At 43.2% G+C, this 19,740-nt stretch overlaps 1 protein-coding gene across 1 annotated transcript in view; it reads left to right on the top strand.

Annotated features, from left to right (window-relative positions):
• The first annotated feature begins 865 nt into the window (after positions 1-865).
• Positions 866-19,740, top strand: part of TENT4B (terminal nucleotidyltransferase 4B) — a 38,437-nt gene continuing 19,562 nt past the window's right edge. The window contains 3 exon segments of the mRNA XM_027879820.1: positions 866-1,104; positions 1,106-1,164; positions 1,167-1,539. Coding sequence (XP_027735621.1) covers positions 1,001-1,104; positions 1,106-1,164; positions 1,167-1,539 — 536 coding nt within the window. The 5' untranslated portion in view covers positions 866-1,000.

Raw genomic sequence — 19,740 nt, 5'->3', positions numbered from 1 at the left:
ATGCAGATCAGACATGCTGTGACGGAACAGAGGAGGGTTGAGGACAAATTCTCCTGGTCTGTGATGGTGGGGAGAAGCCAACACTTCAGTCTTTGGTTGTCACCAGGCAGTGGTGCTAAGTCTTCTTTGCAAACTTCGTGGGATGCTTGGAATTGGAATGTGACTTTTTAATTCCAAAACCTCCACCTCCGGCTTCCTAAAGAGAAATCCTCTCCCATGCAATTCTGAAACTGGGGGAAGAAGCACCAGGCCCTCCATGCACAGCGTGCTGGAAACTTTGTAGCCGATATTAAAGATGTTTTAAGAACGTAGTACGAAAACACTAAAAACTGAAATCTGACAAGAACTGGTACTACTCCGTGTTGCTGTTTGGGGCGTCGTGTGTGTAATGTCTTTTTCCATCTGCAGGCAGGGCTATACCTAGGGCTGCCTTTCCCTTTGCCTTGGAGCTGAATGCAAGGCAGGAAGAGCCAGAAGTATCTGTGACCACCTGCAGAACAGTTTTAGGGGAGAGCAGCGGCGGCTGTCGGGGTGACGCCGGTCCGGGCCCGGCTGTCCCTGTGCCCGGCGGGTTTGGCAGCGGCGGGGCCGGTGCGAGGGCTCGGCCCCCCCGAGCGCGGCTGTTGCCCCGCGGGGCCGCCGCGCACCGGCCGTGCCGAGAGAGGAGCCTCCCGGCCCCGGGCAGTACCCCGGGCTGTGCCCCGGACGGTGCTCCGGGCTGAGCTCGGCTCCGGTGCCGGGGGAGCGGCCGGGGCGCCGCCGCCGCCCCCCGAGCTGCGCGCGGCCCCGCGTGCCGGCGGCTGTCCCGGCCCGGCCCCGCCTCGCCGCGCTCGCCAGGAGGGGCGGGGGCTGTGGAGCGACGGCGGCAGCAGCGAGCAGGCAGGCGCGGAGCTGCCCTTCCATAGGAGCCGCCATTAGCGCTGGGACCCGCTGACAGGGTCTCGGCGGCGGCGGCCGGCGCGGCGCGGGGAGCGGAGCAGCCGGGGTGGGTCCCCGTTTGATGGATCCCCGGATAGCCTGGTTCCAGCCAGAGCAGCTCGGCCCCTCGAACCGCCTGTGGATGCAGATCTGGGAGACCACGCAGGGGGTCCGCAACCTCTACTTCCAGCAGCAGCAGCAGCAGCAGCAGCAGGAGCAGCAGCAACAGCAGCAGCAGCAGAGCGCCCCCGCCGCGGCCGGCCCGGCCTCCCCGCCCGGCATGTACCGCGCCCCCCGCGCCGACCCCCCGCCCGACTTCCTGCCGCTCGAGAGCGCCAACAACCCGCACAGCCGCGGGCACCGCCAGGCCTCGCCGCCCCCGGGGGCCGCCGCCTGGGCCCGGCCCGCGCGGGGGGCGCCGCCCGCCGCCGCCGCCGCCGCCAGCAACAAGAGGAAGCGCGACAACAAGGCCAGCACCTTCGGGCTCAACTACAGCCTGCTGCTGGGCCGCGCCCCAGCACCGGCCGACGAGCCGGCCGCCCGCGCCCAGCCCGGCCTGGCCGAGCCGCTCTACACCGGCACCCCCTGGAAGAAGAGGAACTACAGCCAGGGAGTCGTGGGGTGAGCGGCCGCACGGGGCGGGCAGGGGGGCGCCGGGGCCCGGCCCCGCTCGGCCGCCGGACGAGGAGGAGGAGGCGGGGGCCGAGGTCCTTCCCCGCCCCGGGGCCGCTCGCCGGGGCCGGGCAGCGGTGGCCGAGGGGCCGCTGGGCCGCGGGCCCGGCGGGTGGCGCAGCGGGGCCGGGCCGGGCCGGGGCGGTGGGTGCCGGGCTGCCGCTGCCCGGTTGTGGTGACAGCTACACCCGCCGGTGGCCGAGCGGCTTGTGCGGGGCCGGGACAGCCGCGTGTGTCCGTGTGTGTGGCCGTGGAGGGGGCGCGCCTCTCCGCAGGGACCGGCGCTCCGCGGGCACGCCGCTGTCACCGCCCGTGCACGTGTTGGGCGCTCCCGGCCGCTGCTCCTCGCTGTCACCGCGCTGTGCCGGCGGTGTGTGCCGTGCTCTGGAGCTCTGTGGTGCCCTCGCTGTTCACACACGTGCGGCGGGGCCGGGGGAGGGAGGCGGCAGGGCCGGCACGCCTGCCCTCCGCAGAGCTGTCAAGCACACCTAACGCTTTGTGCTGCCTGTGCAACAACGGCGTGGTAGGGACTAGAACTTGAAAAAAAATAATAACAATAATCTGCTGGCGTTAAAAGAAAGCGCACAGACTAGGTAATTTCCCGGGGAGTGTGTTTTCTAAGAGCTGACAGAGAGCACACAGGCAGGCACCTGCTCTCAGAAATAAACTTCCATGCATGTGTAGTGAGCTATGGATTTCAGTGAGGGATATTAATTGTCATGGATCTCTGACTGTGGAATTCGTGTACTGATCTGAATATTTTGTCCCTAGTGTTTTTGTGTTAGCTTAGATCTCATCAGTTGGCACTGCATGAGCCCCAAGAGATGGAGGGCAGTGAACACCCATCTTCTTTCACCTGAAAACTGGTTTGAGCTCTCCTCTTTCTGTAAATACAGTGGTGGCTTTTGATATGGGTGATGCCCTGGATAAAAGCCATTTGGTAACTTCTGGGGATTTTTTTTTTTTTTTTTTAGAGTTCACGCTTTTCAAAATACAACCTTTGCCTTGAACCCTGCAGGGTCCGTGTGGTGAGGTTCACAGTAACAGTTGAAGGCCTAGAAGAGCTCATTTTAGAAATCAGTAGTGCCTGGGCTGTGAAAGTTTTTATGTGCTCAGTTCGTACCTAAGGGTCCTTCAGCCCCCTTCCAGTGGAAAGCATCGACCTCTTTGCCTTCCAGAATCTCTGTTCTGTAAGATTTGTCAAAATGACTGTTCAGATTTGCTGGTCGTTTTGGAAGACAAACTTACCACCTCTGGCTCCCTGAGCGCTTATGTTGCCTTTACTGCTGGGGTTATAATAATTAATAAAATGACACTGCAGAAGTATGTTTTTTTAAATTTTTTAGTCACTATAGCTTGGAACATTCTGTAACTTTCTTCACACGACTTAAAAGTAACATACCAAGTGCTCAATTTTTGTAAGTTAGTTTTTGGACTCTGTTTATATTCTACCCTGTAACTTATTTACTTGAAGGCTGAGGAACATTTTATAGAAGAGCGCTGCTCTCTCTCTGTCTTGTAAATTCATAAACCTTTTTCTGTATTGAAGATATAGGGGGAGAAAGGCTGAGTTTCAGCAAGAGGTTAATAATAATACTAATAATAACAGGAACTCTGCCGAAGTAATCAAGGTGGCCAGAGTTGAATTTTGGTGGAATCAGTTTCAGACTCCAAGTGGAAGCACATTGTGGACTTCTTTTTTAATAGTATCAAAACATACTCAGTTACCTTAGTCTATGTGTGCATTGACTATCTAGTTTATGGCAAATATTTACATGATGCTGAGCTTCTGTTTTAGCTATTTCCTTTCTTCAAAGGGGAGTAAGGTAGATTGTCTCCAACGTACACCCCTACATTGCTTTTCATAAATTACGGAAGTTTGCTTCTAAAATGCTGTTTATTACAAAAGTTTTTAGAGGCTGTTGGCTATCAATCTTGAATGAAAAATTGTGGAAACGCTTTCTAAAAGGAACTGAAACCTCCTAGGAAATGCTTATGCCCTGTGAAGGTTGCGGTGTGACCGACTGGCTGCTGGCAAGGCCACGTGAAGGCTCCTGTGCGAGGTGCTGCCATTGCTCCTGAGTGAAAGTTTCTCTTTAACCCTCTGTTGTAAGGTGTGTGTCTGCAACTTGAGACACTGGACAGTAATGATGGATAGAGAGGTTTGTAACTTAGCAAATGAGGTTGTTGCTAAAGTAAATATTTTAAATTTGTTATTTCCATTGTAAATTCCCAAATTTGTGTTGACTATTTCTAGCAGTTGTTGGGGAAAAAAAAGATACTTGCATTGCTGTTGCAGCATTACTTGTGTGTTAACAGGTATCTTTTTCTCCCCTGATTGTTACTATGCAAGTTGTGAAACAGTAGTAAAGACCTGCAGTGCTTTTCCCTCTATGCCATCTTGTGATTTTTTTTTTCAGTTAATCACTTTAAATTTTGAGTCTTTGGAATATGAGTGGTGTAGAACAGTCCCACTTTCAGAAAGATGAGGCCTGATTTGCTGGGAAACACGGTTGGATGCTGATATGTGGCATTCATATTTCCAGTGCAAGGATGTCGCTTGTGTGTATGGCTGTGCAAAACCAGCTCTGAATATGCAGTTCTATTGATCAGCTGTCTGGGAAAACAGTCCAATAACTTTTAGCCTGTTGGAAAGATTATGTAAACACATAACAGCATGTAACTAGCTGTCTAAAGATTTAGGTAAGGTAAACAGGTTGAAATAGAGATTTTGGTTAAAAGCTTAAGTACTTGTTCAGTCATATCTTGGATTTTTTTTTTAAATTATTGAGAAACATACTGTTTTAGTTAATAGTATTTACATATATGAAGAGATAACCAAACAATTAAAAAATAATGCACAATAGTATTTGTTTTGATTTTAAGATAGATTTTCTGTGAAGTCTGCACATTATTTGCTAACATTTACCTGTGCTGAAATATAGACATTCAACACGTGGCCAGATTTTGCTCTCACGGAGTTACTAGTGGTATTGTGTACATCCTATTCTGGCCTGTCTTTAATACCTTTCCTCAGTCTAAGTTCTCAGACTTGAAAATCTAGTAATAATGCAGGTGGCTGCATTACTTTGTTGTGGCACTCTTAACTTTGTGACTTGTGAAATATCACTGTAAATCAGTTGCCCAGCGCTGCCTGTGAGTTGCTTTGCACCAGCTGGATTCAGCTTGCGTGTCTTCCATCCTCTGGGGACTCTCTCATCAGAGAGTAGTGCTGGAAAGAACAGAGAATGCAGAAAATTAATGAAAAGTTTTACAGCAGGAGTATGATGTTACTGTTGACTTAACAGGTACCTTCAAAGAGTTAAATTGTATTTGCCTTGCCAGAGTAGTTAGTAGCAAAACTCAGGGTTGTAGGTGAACGTGTAGGTTGGGGGTTTTGGACGGGATTCTGTGTATGTGTATCCCAAGGGCATCAGTAAATAATATTAGTGGTGTCACAATTAGAAAGGAACAAAAGGTTGTTGGGTTACTGAAATACTGTTCTACAGCTTTCGCCGAGTTTAGATTGAGCCTGGCGAAAAGGTGACACAAGAGGAACTGCTGAAACCAGAAGCTTTAAGCATAACAAAACCCAATAGTAGAGACTTACACTTAAGTTTGGCATGTTTCTTGTTGATTTCTGTGATTCTTGTGCCAAAGGAAAGAGTCCAGTTCATACACAGTTCCCAGGAAGGAGATACGGGTTTAAGGGAGCTGGTTAGTTTTCACAGTAATCTGCAGCCAAAGATGCAAACACAGTTAATGTGTGAGTTTAAGGAGTCAAATCTATCATGAGTACTGCTGAGGAGGAACATAGTTTACATAGATAAAAGCGCTTTTTGAAATATTAAATGTACACTGTTTTGAAATACTGATGGAAACTCTTCCATGAAAGGGAGAGAATCCTGTGACCCCCAGAGGAGGGAGGTGCACACAGACATTCACACTCTCCCATGCTGCTGAATTAGTTGGCACAGACTAGAGCAGACTTCTGCTTAATTGATATAAGGGTTCCCAGCGTGTTTCCCAGGATTACAGAGGATACCATGAAATAAAATTATAACTACTTTAGAGAAGAAAATAGCTTAAAGCCATACATCTTTGCAACAGAAATTCCATTGTGAGTTTGTCAGTTGGAGTTTGTCAGGTGGAGTTTGTCAGCTTCTCAGGTCTTTCAGTCTCTTTTTTCAAAGAAGCAGAGCGCATGAAGGTGGGACAAGCCCCTTCTCCCAGGTGTGAGCTGACCAGAGGACAAGGAGCCACTTTAAGGCAGCTGCCAGCTTGTGATAACTTACCTTATGTCTCCTTAGCTCTCTTGGCTCAGACCCTTGCATGGTATCAGCCATGGCAGCATGATTTCCATATGGGCTGCAGCATGAACTGAAAGAGCTGAGTGCAGTGTGAGCAGAGCAAGTCTGTGTACCTGCAGGAAAACCGCTAGCCAGCCTGAATGCCTGACTTGGGGAGATTTGGTAAAATCCTAATCAATTGTGTTGTTTTTTCATCATGTTCTCTGAAGTGCTTAAATCAAATGCAGGGGTGGTGCTTGATTTGCTGTTGCATTACTTGATACAAATCTCCACATAAGTGAAACACCTTTGTTCACAGACTTCTGATTCCTGGTGGAACAAAAAGGAGGTGTGTGCGTGACTTCTTCATGCGTCTTCTTGTTACAGTTGTTGCATGTGGTTTGGATTTGGTGAATTCATGTACATTGAAACATAGCTTGCAGGTGAATCCACTACGTACATGGCGTGTAAAAAGGAGTTATTTGGGAAAAAGTCATAGACACAGATCTGCTTGGTTTCTGGAAAAGCCTCTTAGAGCAGCTCTCTGTCCTTGCTCTGTAGCTGCATGTGTCGCTGTAAGGTGGAAGTGCAGGGATGTGACTCGAGTGCAGATCCTTTCCATGTCCCTGTCGGATGAGATCCACTGTCGCTCCCTGTCTCATCCTGAGTCATGCCACAGCACCGTCCTGGCAGTACCCTTGTGACAGCTTGTGCAGCTCTTGAAGCCAGTCAGCTGGGTTTTATGGAAGTGAAATTAAATATTTCCCCACAGCCTCTTGTAGTAAGAAATGACTTCTTTTGGAGGGGTTAGGAGAGAGAAACACGTTTACTAGGGAATGAAGATGATGGACCAAAGGCAGTTTGAGGAAACCTTTAAGAAATATACTGTGCCTATTATACAGCAGTATTGCTTGAGGTTGCAGAATTTTGGAATGGGGCCAACATTTCAGCATGTTTTGTTTAAACAGTTTAAGGAGGACTTCAGAGGCTGCTGATTTCTACACGTGCAAGGAAACAGCATGTGGATGTATTCCTGTGAACTGCTTTGATTTCTCCAATTCATATCTTTGGTTTGGGACTTGGATACCTATTTACCTTTGAGTGGCTATATAAGGAGCAGAAGTTTGGTAGACTTTTTTTGGTAGATAGAGATGTCTATATTAAGTAATAGGAAGAGCATGTCATTCCTTCTTGTGTGCTTGCTGATTCCCGAGAGCTGCTGTGTGCTTTATGTAGCAGTAGGCATTGAAGAAAGAGGATCTGTTCACTCTGAATCTTTATTAGTATTATATTAAACCATATTGGGGTTGTAACTCACATTTTTTTAAGTGTCAAACTGTTAGTACAAGGTCAGCTTTAAAAAAGCCTGAGATCATATTTTCAGTCCTAGGGAACACAAGTAGATGGAGATGTCTATCATGGGAGCACATTGTTGCTTTTTTCTCCACTTCAATATTTTTTTTTCTGCTGTCTCACTATGTTAGTTTGTTCCTGGGCAGTTTCTAGTCACTTATTTAAAACTTAAATATGAGGTCTGTTTTCTGCTTTGGGAATTTGCAAAACTCTTAAATGTGGTTTTCAGAAGTCATGTACATAACTTTACCATTAAAATAGGCACTAATGGAAATACATAATATTTTTGGTTTATTGACCTCATAATCTGAGGATTCTGAACAAATCTTTCAACATGCTGTATGTGCTCCCAAAATAATGCATATGCCAGAATTTAAGAGGTGATTGTTCCTTCAAAGCTTGGTGTTTATGTTGTACGTGATGTAAAACAGTGGTTCCTATACTCTCTTTGCTGGATGTTGGAACTGGCAGCAGTAGGAGAATGCAGCCTAGAGCCAGCTTAGGTGTTGTGTTGAGGGATGTCTGTGCTGGTAGTGATATAGCAACATAACCAGTGAAAATCTTGTACAATACATATTATAAGCAAATAAATACCATTGCTGTTCTCAGTGAGCAGTTGGCATGCTAATTCATTATTTGAACATGCTGGGAATTCATAAATTATGAGCATTGTCTTTTTGAATTATCTTTTTTGGATGAACTGCCAAAGAGTGCTCAAGATGTCAGTTGTGTCTGAGTATTGCTTTCTGTCCCTCTGCCTGGAAATTGGGGCTAAAGAATATAAGCAAGAAAAAGAGAGGAAAACTCATGAACTGAACGTAGGCTTCAGTTATTTTTCCTAGGCGACACAAAGCTGTAGAAGGAGCAATTTGAACTTTAATCATTTTGTAACTTTACCAACAACAGATAACACAGCAGGAATTTTTTCCGGGAATACTACAAATTTATGATATCAAAGCAAGAGATAGACATGGATTGAAGCAGCAGAACTCTTGTTAATAAGTTTGTACAAAAACCTCTCCTACAGATCTCTAGAGCTGGTATAAACCTTTTCAACAACTTTGTATTGGTGACCCTCATGTTTTGTATCATAGTCATGCAATCAATATTAGTGTTGCTGCATTCAGTACAGGTCTTTTGATACTGCCTGTCCCTGGTGATTGTCTTCCTGACCCTTAAAGCCGTGTCACAAAATCTGTGTGAAACTGAGCCCCACATCCCATGAGCTGACTGTGTCCCTTGGCTGCCCCCAGGGCCACCAAGCTCTGAGGGTGGGTCACGGGTGGGAGGCAGCTGTGCCAGGGCAGCTCCAGCACAGCAGCTCGGTGTGAGGGTGAACTGGCTGCCTGACTGGGGCTGAGGATGTCTTATGCTGGTGCATCAACAACATCTGTTAATTTTCTTCCTCCCGTGGTGACAATTAAGATTATTTGGCAGCCCTCATTCCAGATCAGCCTCTCTGACAGTCTGATAATGTCCTCCATGGCATGAGAGCTGCATCTGAATTATTCAAAAGCAATGTGCAGTGAAAGAGGCAAAGTCTTGCAACAATTGCTTGAGAAGGATTTCTGGTGTGGTCTGTGTCATGCGACCTTTTTTTTTTTTGCATTGCATTTTTTAGGATTTTTGCTGGAAAACAACAGTAGCAGAGTGAGTGTCTCTGCACCTCCGCTCTTCCATGTTGTTGATGTGATCTCTTATGGGAGAAGTAGCCAACATTATATTGAAGATGTTGGTAGACAGCATGGAGGAAATAGTATTGTGATTCTACAAGTAATAGGATATAACAGTAGACAAATGCAAACATTAAAGTCCTCTAGGAACTTCCAAATCAGAGAAATGAGGGTAGCATTATATGATAAATGAGAGGTGTGTAGCTGAGTAGCAACACTGGTTGCTTATCTTCACTCGGTGTGGATTTGTTTCCAGTTATATTAAAGTACACCCATTAAAAGCATCAGGTGCTTTCTTACCATTAGTTTGTTTCTGGATGCAGTAACACCTGAAAGAACTTGAATTAACCTGTTGCAAATAGCAAGCATAGATAAGCCCATCATATAATGTCAGGGTAATTAGAGTAAGAATACAACTAAAATACAGCATGCAGGAATATTGTGCTGTAGTCTGTGGTGACTAAGGTGTTGGTCCTACTGTTATGTGTCAATGTGTAGTTTCAAGACTGCAAGTCCTTAATCAAAGCTTGTTGACCTTGCCTGACCTCTTGATGTTGTGATTGGTCTGAACTGAGAAAGTGTGATAACGTAACTTATTTTCTTAAGCTTTCTTACATCTCACTCTGTTCATTTTAGAACTATTCATTTCCGATTTTACTTTAGGAACAGTTCATATTTTCCTGTATATTACAGAAAGCAATGGTTTTGTTCTGGTTTGGAGGGGTCTTTTTTGTTTGTTTTGTTTCAAGAGAGTTGCTATTCAAAACATACTCCTTTATTTGCATCTGCATTCCTTCCCCCTACTCCCTCAGTAAGATTTTGACTTTAAAATAAATATGCATGTCATTTTTGAAAATGGTGTGAAGGAGTTGTGCCTTGCACATGACTTTATCTGTTATATATTCAGAGGCACTCCTGGTTGGCAAGCTTTCCACAGCTGCTGGTCAAAGTATTGAGTTCAACATAGTGTGGTGAAGGAACTATCTTGATCTGAATAATGGTCATGATTGCAAATCACAGTCTTGGGTCACAGTATAGAGTCAGGCTGAGAAAAATGAGGTCAGGGTGGTTTATTTTATTTGATTTTTGTTTTGTTATATCACACTCTTCAGCTGGGTGATTCAACTCACATGCTTGAGGATCTTTTATATACTCAGCCTTCTGGTTGTGTTTTGGGCTCAGCGTCTTATGCTCATTTGCCCATGGGGATTTTTCCTTGCAGTAGTCATACTTGGCAGGTAATCACATGAGAAAATTTTCATGTTGATTTTTGCCTTGAAGAACTAGTTTGTTATTGAGGAAAGCAGCATCCCTACATGTACCTCTGCTTCCGACATCAGGTGGAAAAGAAGTTGGCCTCATCAAGCTGTTAGATTTCTTTTTATGGGATAGTTTTTGAGATGAGGGAGAAGGGATAGTACCATCCTGCTTTTATTGCTGTCTCGTATTTGCATTATACATCAGCTGCAATTGTTTTTCTACCTAAGTTTGAACTAACCAGTGATCTTCTGAAGCTGGTCATGTTACAACCTGGACAAATGTGACAGGGCACATACAGGTGGTAAAAGATAAAGTTTCAATGGCAGTCAGTAGCAGTGTCAGCTCCTGGCATAACAGCACCTTGGAGCAAATGAAGAGAATAACTGTATTAACACACTTCCTCTCTTGTTTTTTCTACAGCGTGGTATTTACCTGTAGGCATTAAGTCACTGAACATTATATGCTGGAATAGTTCAATTCAGCCTTTGCTCCTCTGAAGCAAACTTGCTTCAGGCATGCTGAAACGTGCTCCTTCAGTTGCTATTGATTTAGCAGTTTGTGAAGCTCACAGCGACCCCTCTCATGCCTCTCTTATAGCTGATCCCCACTGCTGCATCTGCTACTCATTTTTTGGGGACACTAGACACTTTTACTTGATCTTCAAATTATTTTGTGTGGCTTCAGCGAGTCAGATGAATGTTGAGTGGGTTTTTGAGAGCTCTGCACAGCCTCTCGTTCTCCATTTCCTACTTTTGTCCATGCATAACACGTGGATGGTGTGAGGAGGTGTGCCACGCCAGGGATGCCCCATCCTAGAGTGGGTTCCAGTGGTCACCTTTGTGATACTAGGTCTGGGTTTGGCCATTACAAGTCCCTTTTTTTTCTGTTGTGCTGAATCTTCTGTCATTATGTCCAAGCAGAACCCAGCAATTGAGGTAGTCATGTGAAATCTTTAATAAGTCATCTTTCAGTATATATTGGTGTTTCTGGTACCTGTGCATCCTGCCTTGCAAGGAGGAGTATCTGAGCACAAGAAAACAAACCAGAAGATGGACAAATAGTTTCTAATATGTACCTTTTTAGGGAGCATATTCCTGTATCATGAGTCCCAAAATGAATACTGAATTGTTTAATCTGAACATAGTTCACTGTACACACCCCTACTGTAAAGATAACAATTCATCCAAGCAGAAAGTTAACTGAAATGTTCCTTGTACCTTTGCCATATTATGTATGATTGTTCCTCCTCCTCCTTCAAAATGCACCCAGTGCAGTTGCTTTTAAGCATTTTGAAGTGAGGGAGATCTGTGATTTTAGTTTTTGCTTGGGTATGACAGCAGTGCATCTAAACTTATATTGGTATTGTAGCTGAGTGTCACTGAAGTGCAATAAAAGGTAATAAATGGGTGATAAGCTTGTTCTGACCTTGAAACAGGTAACTTGGAGTCACTGTCCATTTTGCTTGAGGAATATAAATTTAACCTACAAACTTAAAGCTTTGTGGTTTTAATTGTAATTGCTAGCTTCAGATTATTTCTTAAGAAGTGTTGAGTACTTCTAATATAGGAAATGTACCAAAGTAACTTGTGACTCACTTTTGTATTCCTTGAATGTTTTGAAGTGCTATGCAAAATTCCCTCCTCTGGGGAAAAAAAAAAAAAAAAAAAAGGCCACCTAAAAAACTGTGAAGATTGGAAGATGCTGGAAAGTCTTGGGAATCTGCATTGACTTTCCAGATGGCATATTGACCCTTCAGATTTAATTTGAAAATGATCTTATTTTGGACGTGAAAAGTTATTACCACAACTCTGGCTAGTTATTGGACTTAATATTTTTATATTAAATTATTTTAAGTTTGATCTTGTGTTACTGAAGGAGAGGTGTTTGGAGTTTTACTCTGTTTTTGGTTCTTCTGCCTACTTAGCAGCTAAAAAGCAGGCTGGCTGCGCAGATGGAGGTAAGGAGGGTTTCTGGAGTTAGCACGGTGCATGCTTGGTGTGTGTTCCTGAGCCGTGGGGCCGAGTGTGCCGGCAGCACTGGCTGGAACTTGGACCTCAAACAGCTTTTTGTCTTGGCTTTGAGGTGACAGCGTAAGCCTGGCATTGTCATAGTGTGTCTTCTGGTCTTGGGGACTGGTGTGTGCTTGTTCGAGATGAACGTTGGAAAGTGTAAATCAGCTCTGATGAAAGGAGACAGGAGCTAATAATTACATTACTCTTCTTCCTTTCGTTTCACTCATCCTTTGAATCAAATAATTTATCAAGTCATAAGTAAGAATATTTGCCAGGCAGAACCCTCTGTGTGTGTGGAAGCAGGGGACTCTGCTCAGCTCTGTTCTGTGTGGGAAAACCTGTGCAAGGCTTGCCAGACTCCGTGTTGGGTGACCCGCTTCACACTCAGCTGTTCCTGCTGGCAAAGCTCTGTACTGTGGGATTTTAGCACCCGTCAGAGTTCTCAGGTGAAGGACTTCCAAGCCCATGTTATCCATCAGAAGTGCTCATCAGCTTGCTGGGGGTGTGTTAGTCTCACCTCTGCCCAGATAACATGTGGTGCCAGTTACTGACAGGTCGCAGATTGTTTGTTTATGTGATAATATTTACTACACCGATGAAATAGGAGCAGTGTACTAGTGATGTATAAAGAACTGTGCTAGCGTGGCTTGTGGAGACAGGCAGAAAGGTGTATTACCTGACCTGCTGTTTCCTTCTGCTCTGGTTTAATAGTAACACCATTGGTGAGATTTGCAGAACTGAGCTGATCTAATAAACCTTACTTTTTTCTTTTTAACTCCGTGCTCTGAGCTGTTGTGCTATCTCAGAAGGGGTCAGAGCTGTTCACAAGTGTTACAGTAATTTAGTGTCTGTAGCTTTTGTTAGAGCTCTAACCCAAATGTTGCTGTGTTACTGGGAAAGTTCAGCTAATACTAACTGAACTACTACTGATACTGATAGTTAATTTTACTTCTTGTTAAGGTCTTGTTTTAAAAAAAACCCAACTTATAAACTGTTGTTTGTTCTTTTCGAGTGAGAGCTTTTTAAGCAAGGGGAATTGGCAGACTTAGGAATTACTAATTCCCCCCTGTAGGAAATAGATACCTTTAACTTGTCTGTGGTTCTCATCGTTTGGAAATTTACCTCAAGTTGTAATTACAGAAAGTCTGAAGTGCATGCTAATAGTTGCACTTTAAACTTTAAAGCTTTTAAAAATACATATCTCTATTTTAAATGAGGAGGTTGCAAACTCCATAGGTAGTGTTTGTAACTGTTCCAGCAGACTAACACTATTTTGCAATTGAGCTAAAGAAAAACTTGTGGCCCTATTTTATAGGAGAAGTTGGAATTACTGGTGTGTTTCAAGATAATTAGATATTACTAGAATTGAAGTCTCTTTGTCATTATGAAATAAATTGGCTGTTTCCCATCGCTGCTCTTCCCACTTTGTTTTTCCTGCACAAAACCTTTTTTTCCTGCTTCATCTTGTTCTTTTGTTAGTACTTTGTCTTTCAGCACAGTTGAAGTAGCAGTTTCTCTCATTTTTTTTTTTCCCTCTCTTAGCAAAATGTATCTTTGGCACCCCATTTCCTGGGAGAAGAGGAGCAAGAGACTCTCACAGCACTTGCTTACAGAGATAGGGGAAGGAGGGATGATATGTAGATACTTTCCAGGGAAGAAATAGAAGGTTATTCCCACACATGCAGTGATTCAGCTAGATTGTTTTTATGTACAGTGTGATTAAAAAAAAAAAAAAAAAGTCAGTGGGAAGTAAGGGTATTTCTTGAAACAGTCTTTCCAGTTGACATTTGATGTTTTTGCTGGAAAAATAAAGAGCAAGACTGAGCATGCATATGGCATAGGTTTAAAAACCAGTGGATCAGTCGCAGTTACACCTCAAATGGTTTGTTGGTATCATCTGATTTATAGTTAAACTTCAGTTGAATTTTTCTTCCTCTTATAAGACAAATTTCTATGGGAAAAGTTCTAGTACATCTGAGTGTGGTTTAGGAAGGCAAGGCACACACTGAAATTTATAAACAGACAAAAAATGCTCACTTCTACCTTGATAGGAAAAAGATCTTTTACATTACTTCTTGACTAAAGAATGTGTTAGAGACTTTTAATTAGAAGTAACTTGGATCAGTTTTAAGAAGAGGGTATTCATCTGGATGGAAGCAAAGGATCTATAAAATAAATAAAAAAACCTGAAAAGATGGAGATAACAGTTAAAATAATTGAAAAGAACTTTCCACATTTCTTCTTTTTCCAGTATTTTAATGTCTCTGCTACATTATGGCTGTTTCCATAAAGCAGTACTATTAGTAAATTAGTGCCTTTTATGATGCCTGTAAGTTAATGTAAAATCCAGAACGTAAATGAAAAAAATACACTAATTTGAGGGATTTGGGGGGAATGGGTATTGATTGGGAGGAAGAAAGAAGGGACTGTGCTATAGGCTTTCAAATACTTGCACAGGATAGAAACTGTAGGTCTTGTAGTGTAAATTTAATGGCACCTTTTTTTTCCTTCACAGCATTTGAAGAAACGTGCATAATCACTCCACCCTAATTTCTGGAAGTGAACAAACTAACTTCATTTTTTCAAACTCAGTATCAGAATAATCAGATTAATCCCCAAGAACATTAGTCCTGAAAATAGGATCAGAGTTCCTCAGTCATTTACATATTTGTGGAAATTTTTCCCTCCCTCGGTCCTAGAAGGCAATTCTGTGAATTACTGAGCAGACAACAACTATTAGTTAGAAGATCAAGATGTTCTTGAGTGACCCAACATTGAAAGCTACCCAGAGGTGGTCTGGGTGTAGAAATGCCAATAGAAGGTGTTTCTTCTGCTGGCCTCTTTCCTCACCTTGCAGTCTGAGTGGGAGTGATGGGTCCTCCTTGGGCTCCCCGCTGTGCTTAGAAGTTGGCTGCTTTAGCTGAACCGATGGAGGTGGTGGGATTTAACTTGGCTAACTTTGCCCTGGATGGATTAGGGCGGGTTGTGTAATCCTGTTATAACAGACCCTGTCGCTGGGAAGCTGGGGGGTGGTAACAAACACCTGGGCTATAAAGGACAGGGACAGATGTAAATCTCATTTGCTTCATTCTCTGCAAAGGGAAATTCTCCATTTGCATCTTCAGAAAGTGTTTGTATGGTAGATATCTTGATTTTCAGTGATGTTTAGTAATCATGTGGCAGTGGAATACCTGTTTTTTCTGCATGTCTGTTTTTAGGTAAACTGTGAAAAGATGGTCTGTGAAGCTGTAATTCAAATGAGTGAACTGAAGAAAAAAGGTGTGATGTCAAAAACCCAAAGCTCCTTAAGCTTTCCTGCTTTTGTCAGGTTGCTATTATGGGCATGTTTTGGGATGTTTCATTTTAAAGCTCCCATAGGGCATGTGTGGCTCAAAATACGGTTACTATGTGACCTATAATATATTGATATGGTTTAATAACTAAGGATGTAAAAAATGACTGTCAAAGTCTCGGAGGCTTTTGAAAATTATTTGCCTTATTGTGCACAATTTTACTTTCTTATAAGGACTGATGTGTCAGTCACCATGAAAGTTAACTGCCTATTAAATCACCTGCAGATGCAGTTAGGGTTTTTTTTTTCAGTAGCTTAAGCAAGCAAATATTAAAAGGATTTGCCTGCTACAGAGGCCCAGGTGGTAGGGAGAGGACCTCAGCAGATGCTTTGTGTTTACTGTTCCCTTCAGTACTCTAATGTTTGGTTTTGCTTGAGTTTGTAGGTGGGAAAATAATTTGTGATCTTTACACTGTTTGCTGTTGTTCCTGCTTCATTATTGAACACATGTAGATGGTAAAAGTAATTTAGAAATTCTTTTATTAAGCTTATGAGAGATCAGTGTTGAAATTGAAAGGCAATTTGGGAAGCTGTTGGGTTCCCCAGTACAGTTGTGAGGAGGAGAGGGAAGGTTGGGCTCTCTGTGTCTTTGCTTTACCTTAGTATAATGTTGTTCAAAACCACTTCAGGACCAAGTAGGATCCAAGGGGAAAAACCTTTGTGTAGTTCATGAAATTTTTAAAGTTTTGGCAGAATTTACCAGTACCATCTTTTTCTTAGTAAAATACTTTGTGAAGCTTCAAACTAAAGTTATTCTCTCTTCTCCAGCAATGCTAGATTTCCTTTTGGGAGTGGAGGGATGGATGCAGTATTGATGCTTTCAGGAGATAGAATACCTCAGTTTCCTCCTTCACATTCTTCCTCAAAGACAGTTATAATCCTGAAAATCTACAATATTTGTCTTTATTGCCTTTGATTTATTTTCTTTTCCTCCAGAGGAGACTTAAAATGATAGGGGCAACTAAACACTGTCCTATTGAAATTATTAATCCAAAGAAAACTGAGATACAAAAGGCTTTTTTAGTGCTACAGGGGTACGTTGCAAATATCTCTTTCAAGTGTGGATATAAAATCATTAGATTCTTTAATCAGAAGTGAGTCATCCCAAAGCATAGACTTTGGGAAGACAAAAGTCATCTGTGTGTTCATTCCTTACTTCTGCCCACTGTCCACAGAGTTTCTAAATAATTTAGATTTTCGTCACTCTGAAAATGAAGCTTCTTTCAGAGAATCCTGCCAAAACCAAATTGTGTTGTACAAGAACTAGATGATTTTTTTTAAGTCTGGTTGATATCCATTATTTTAAATTATCTCACTGATGTTGCAGATAACCTTTCCTGTGCAAAGCAATATATATGCCCAAGGCAGAGGAAGCTCTGTGGGATGGATGAACAGAATTTTTAACAGTTGGAGCAGAAGCCATGGGTAACGCCCTGATGAGAGAAATTAGAACATGCATGCCTGTATAATTTCTCCTGTGAAATGAAGAGTGAAGAAGAGCCAGAGGAGAGTAGAAGTGTAACACAAGTCCAGAATGACAAAAGCAGGAAATTTTTCAATTGAAACTAATTATTGTTCTTAGTATAATATGGCATGTTGGCACACAAAGGCAACACTTACCTGCTCTCCTGTGATCAAGCAAAACCAGTCAGAATCATCTTGATCTCACTGGCTGCTCTGCTGGGCAGGAGTGGGTTCTGCTGCTCAGCTGCCTGGGGGAGACCGAGGGAATGGTCCCACTTGTGGTGGCTGGTGAGCCCTGGTTCAGTCCGGAGGCTTCCTCCAAGCTGCTGAACTCTGTGAGTGTGCTGGGCTGGTCATTTACTCTTCATCAGCATCCTCTGCAGGGAAGTGAAACTTGGAGTATCTCCAGCTGAGTTACACAGAGTGGTGTGCCTCCCGGTGTCACTCTTGGTTTCAGTCCTGGACTTGCAGCAGGAGAGAGTAATGCTGGTTTATGTGTCGGGTGGCTGAAGTGTACAATCAAGTGTATGTGCTTGTCCACATTATCTCTCTGTGTGCTCTGCATACAAAGCAGAAATGACATTTTGTTCGTATGTGATTATTTTTAATTGGTTGGCAGGTGTGCAGTGAGATTCATACTCCAGAATAGCAACGTCTTCAATATATGTAAACTAGTTTGAGATTCCTGAGTTGCACATCTAGAGCCCACAAGTTGTGCTACAAAGTAAAGTAAGGTGTGATCAAACTAAGAAAGTATGGTGTTCCATAATACTTGCACCTGCACAAAAGCTGCGGCTTTTCATCTGAATGAAAGTCTCCCACACAGTCTTGTGTTCCTTGTGGGGCTATTGAGTGTTGTTGCCATCAGAAGTCATTCTTGTGATTACAACTTCTGCAGCCATCATTTATTTTTTAATGATGCATCACTGTCAGATGAACATAACAGGCACTATAATCCACTAAATTGAGTGGCTTCTGTTCTCTATAATTCTGTTCAGTCTGTGAATTTCTGATGGAATCAGCTTACCAGGCTTGAAAACAGGCTGTGATTCAGGTAGAACTTTGTTTTAAAGTTAGAAAAAGTATAAGAGACAATTTTATTTTTCTTTTCCCCATGTGTTAAGGTTTCTGTAAGTAGAGGACAAAGACCCAGTTGTTTACTCCTATTTACTGTAATAAAAAAGCGAACTAATTCTCTTATGCATTGCAAAGAACTCTCTCCGTGCATCCCAAGTAGGTCTTGGATGTTGGTCTTCTTCAGTGTGACTATAAAGCCAAATGAAATACCTTTCCATAGTGAAGTCAGGTTTATTACAGTGTAATTTCCTTCTAAAAACAAGTTTCTTTTTGAGGACTTTTATCTGAAGTAGGTAATGAATGTGATGGTATTAAATAATTAAATAATAAAATACTGTTATGATGCCAAAAAGAACATCTCGGTCTCTTTGATCTTCACTTCGGCTAAAGATAGAAAATTTCACTAGAGACTTTTGTAAACAGACTCCATTAATCCAAACAAATTGTTTTGGAAACCAGCGACTATAATACTTGTTAAGACAGTGAATAACCTTGAGTTTTAATTTTCAATACAGCGTGAGTTAACTCCACATTAATTGGAGTCACGCCTCTAAGTCATGTTGTACTGCTCTGAAATCCGCATGTGGCTACTTTTGTTTGTCTTGGCTTTAATTAATCATTCCCTTAGTTCTTGGCAGCAGCCATTATAGGGCAGGGAAATACTGTTCCAGGTGTAGTGTTGAGCCTCTGTAGCCCCTGCCTGCCTCCTGCATAGCGAGGCTCTGTGCAGCACAGGCGGTCCTGTCAGCATGCAGTCCTGCAGCAGATGAAACACAGATATGTCTGTACTATTTCCAACTGGTGTGCTGATGGGAACTGTCTCTAGTAGTCTTTAAGCCTTTCTTCTATCATTGAAGAAGTTCAGATTTCGTTTTTTCTGCATCTGCAGTGTTTAGTAACATTCTGTTCATGTGTAATGTAAGTTGCTGTGTGTTTGCATGTAGCTTGATTTTTGTTTTCCCACAAAGCTTTTCATGACTACCTAAGAATAAGAAGGATCCCATTTGAAGAGATGCAGACATCTGTTATTTATGTTGAGAAAAAGAAATACATCTGGTTCTGACAATACATTACTTTATGTCCCTTTTAAGAATGCACCAGTGGATATAACCATCTCAATTAAGAGTGTCAGTGGAGTTAATACAGAGACGTACCCTGAGAACTGCAGTGTCTGTATGGCTTGGCTCTCTGTGCACTTTGGGGACCTCATTTCTGATTGCCTTGTTCTTTCAAAGTTCCCTGATGGGACAGGGGAACAATTAACTCCCGTAAAGCAGAAGCCCAAGAGCAGCTGGGCCCACTAATGATGGGCAGTATGGATTTGTGCTGTGCCATACATGAATTTCTCCCCAGGGATAGTCCCTTGGTATCATCCCAGCATGTCTCGTGCCATTCAGTGCCCTCTGACAACATGGTGTCACTCCTCAGGGCTCGCAGTGCACACGTGCATTCAATCCTTACTAAAAACACTGCTCTGGGGCAAATCATGTGGATGTAACTAGTCTGTTCCAGCTAGTCCAGAGGAGAAGAGGCAGAAGTGGGGCTGTGTTCCTTGATCAGTTCCTCAGTGAGAAGCCCAAAAAGACAGATCTGACTCCCAGGTCTTCCTGTAAGCTGGTTCTCCAAATTTCAGTTGAAAAATAATTTGCATTTTCAAGAGTTTAATTATT

Source organism: Empidonax traillii, unplaced genomic scaffold (genome assembly GCF_003031625.1).
Source record: "Empidonax traillii isolate 1590-97213 ecotype Southwest subspecies unplaced genomic scaffold, ASM303162v1 scaffold59:size1551110, whole genome shotgun sequence".
NCBI lineage: Eukaryota > Metazoa > Chordata > Aves > Passeriformes > Tyrannidae > Empidonax > Empidonax traillii.
The sequence above is the reverse complement of the archived record's forward strand: the minus strand, read 5'-3'. Positions and strand labels throughout refer to the sequence as shown.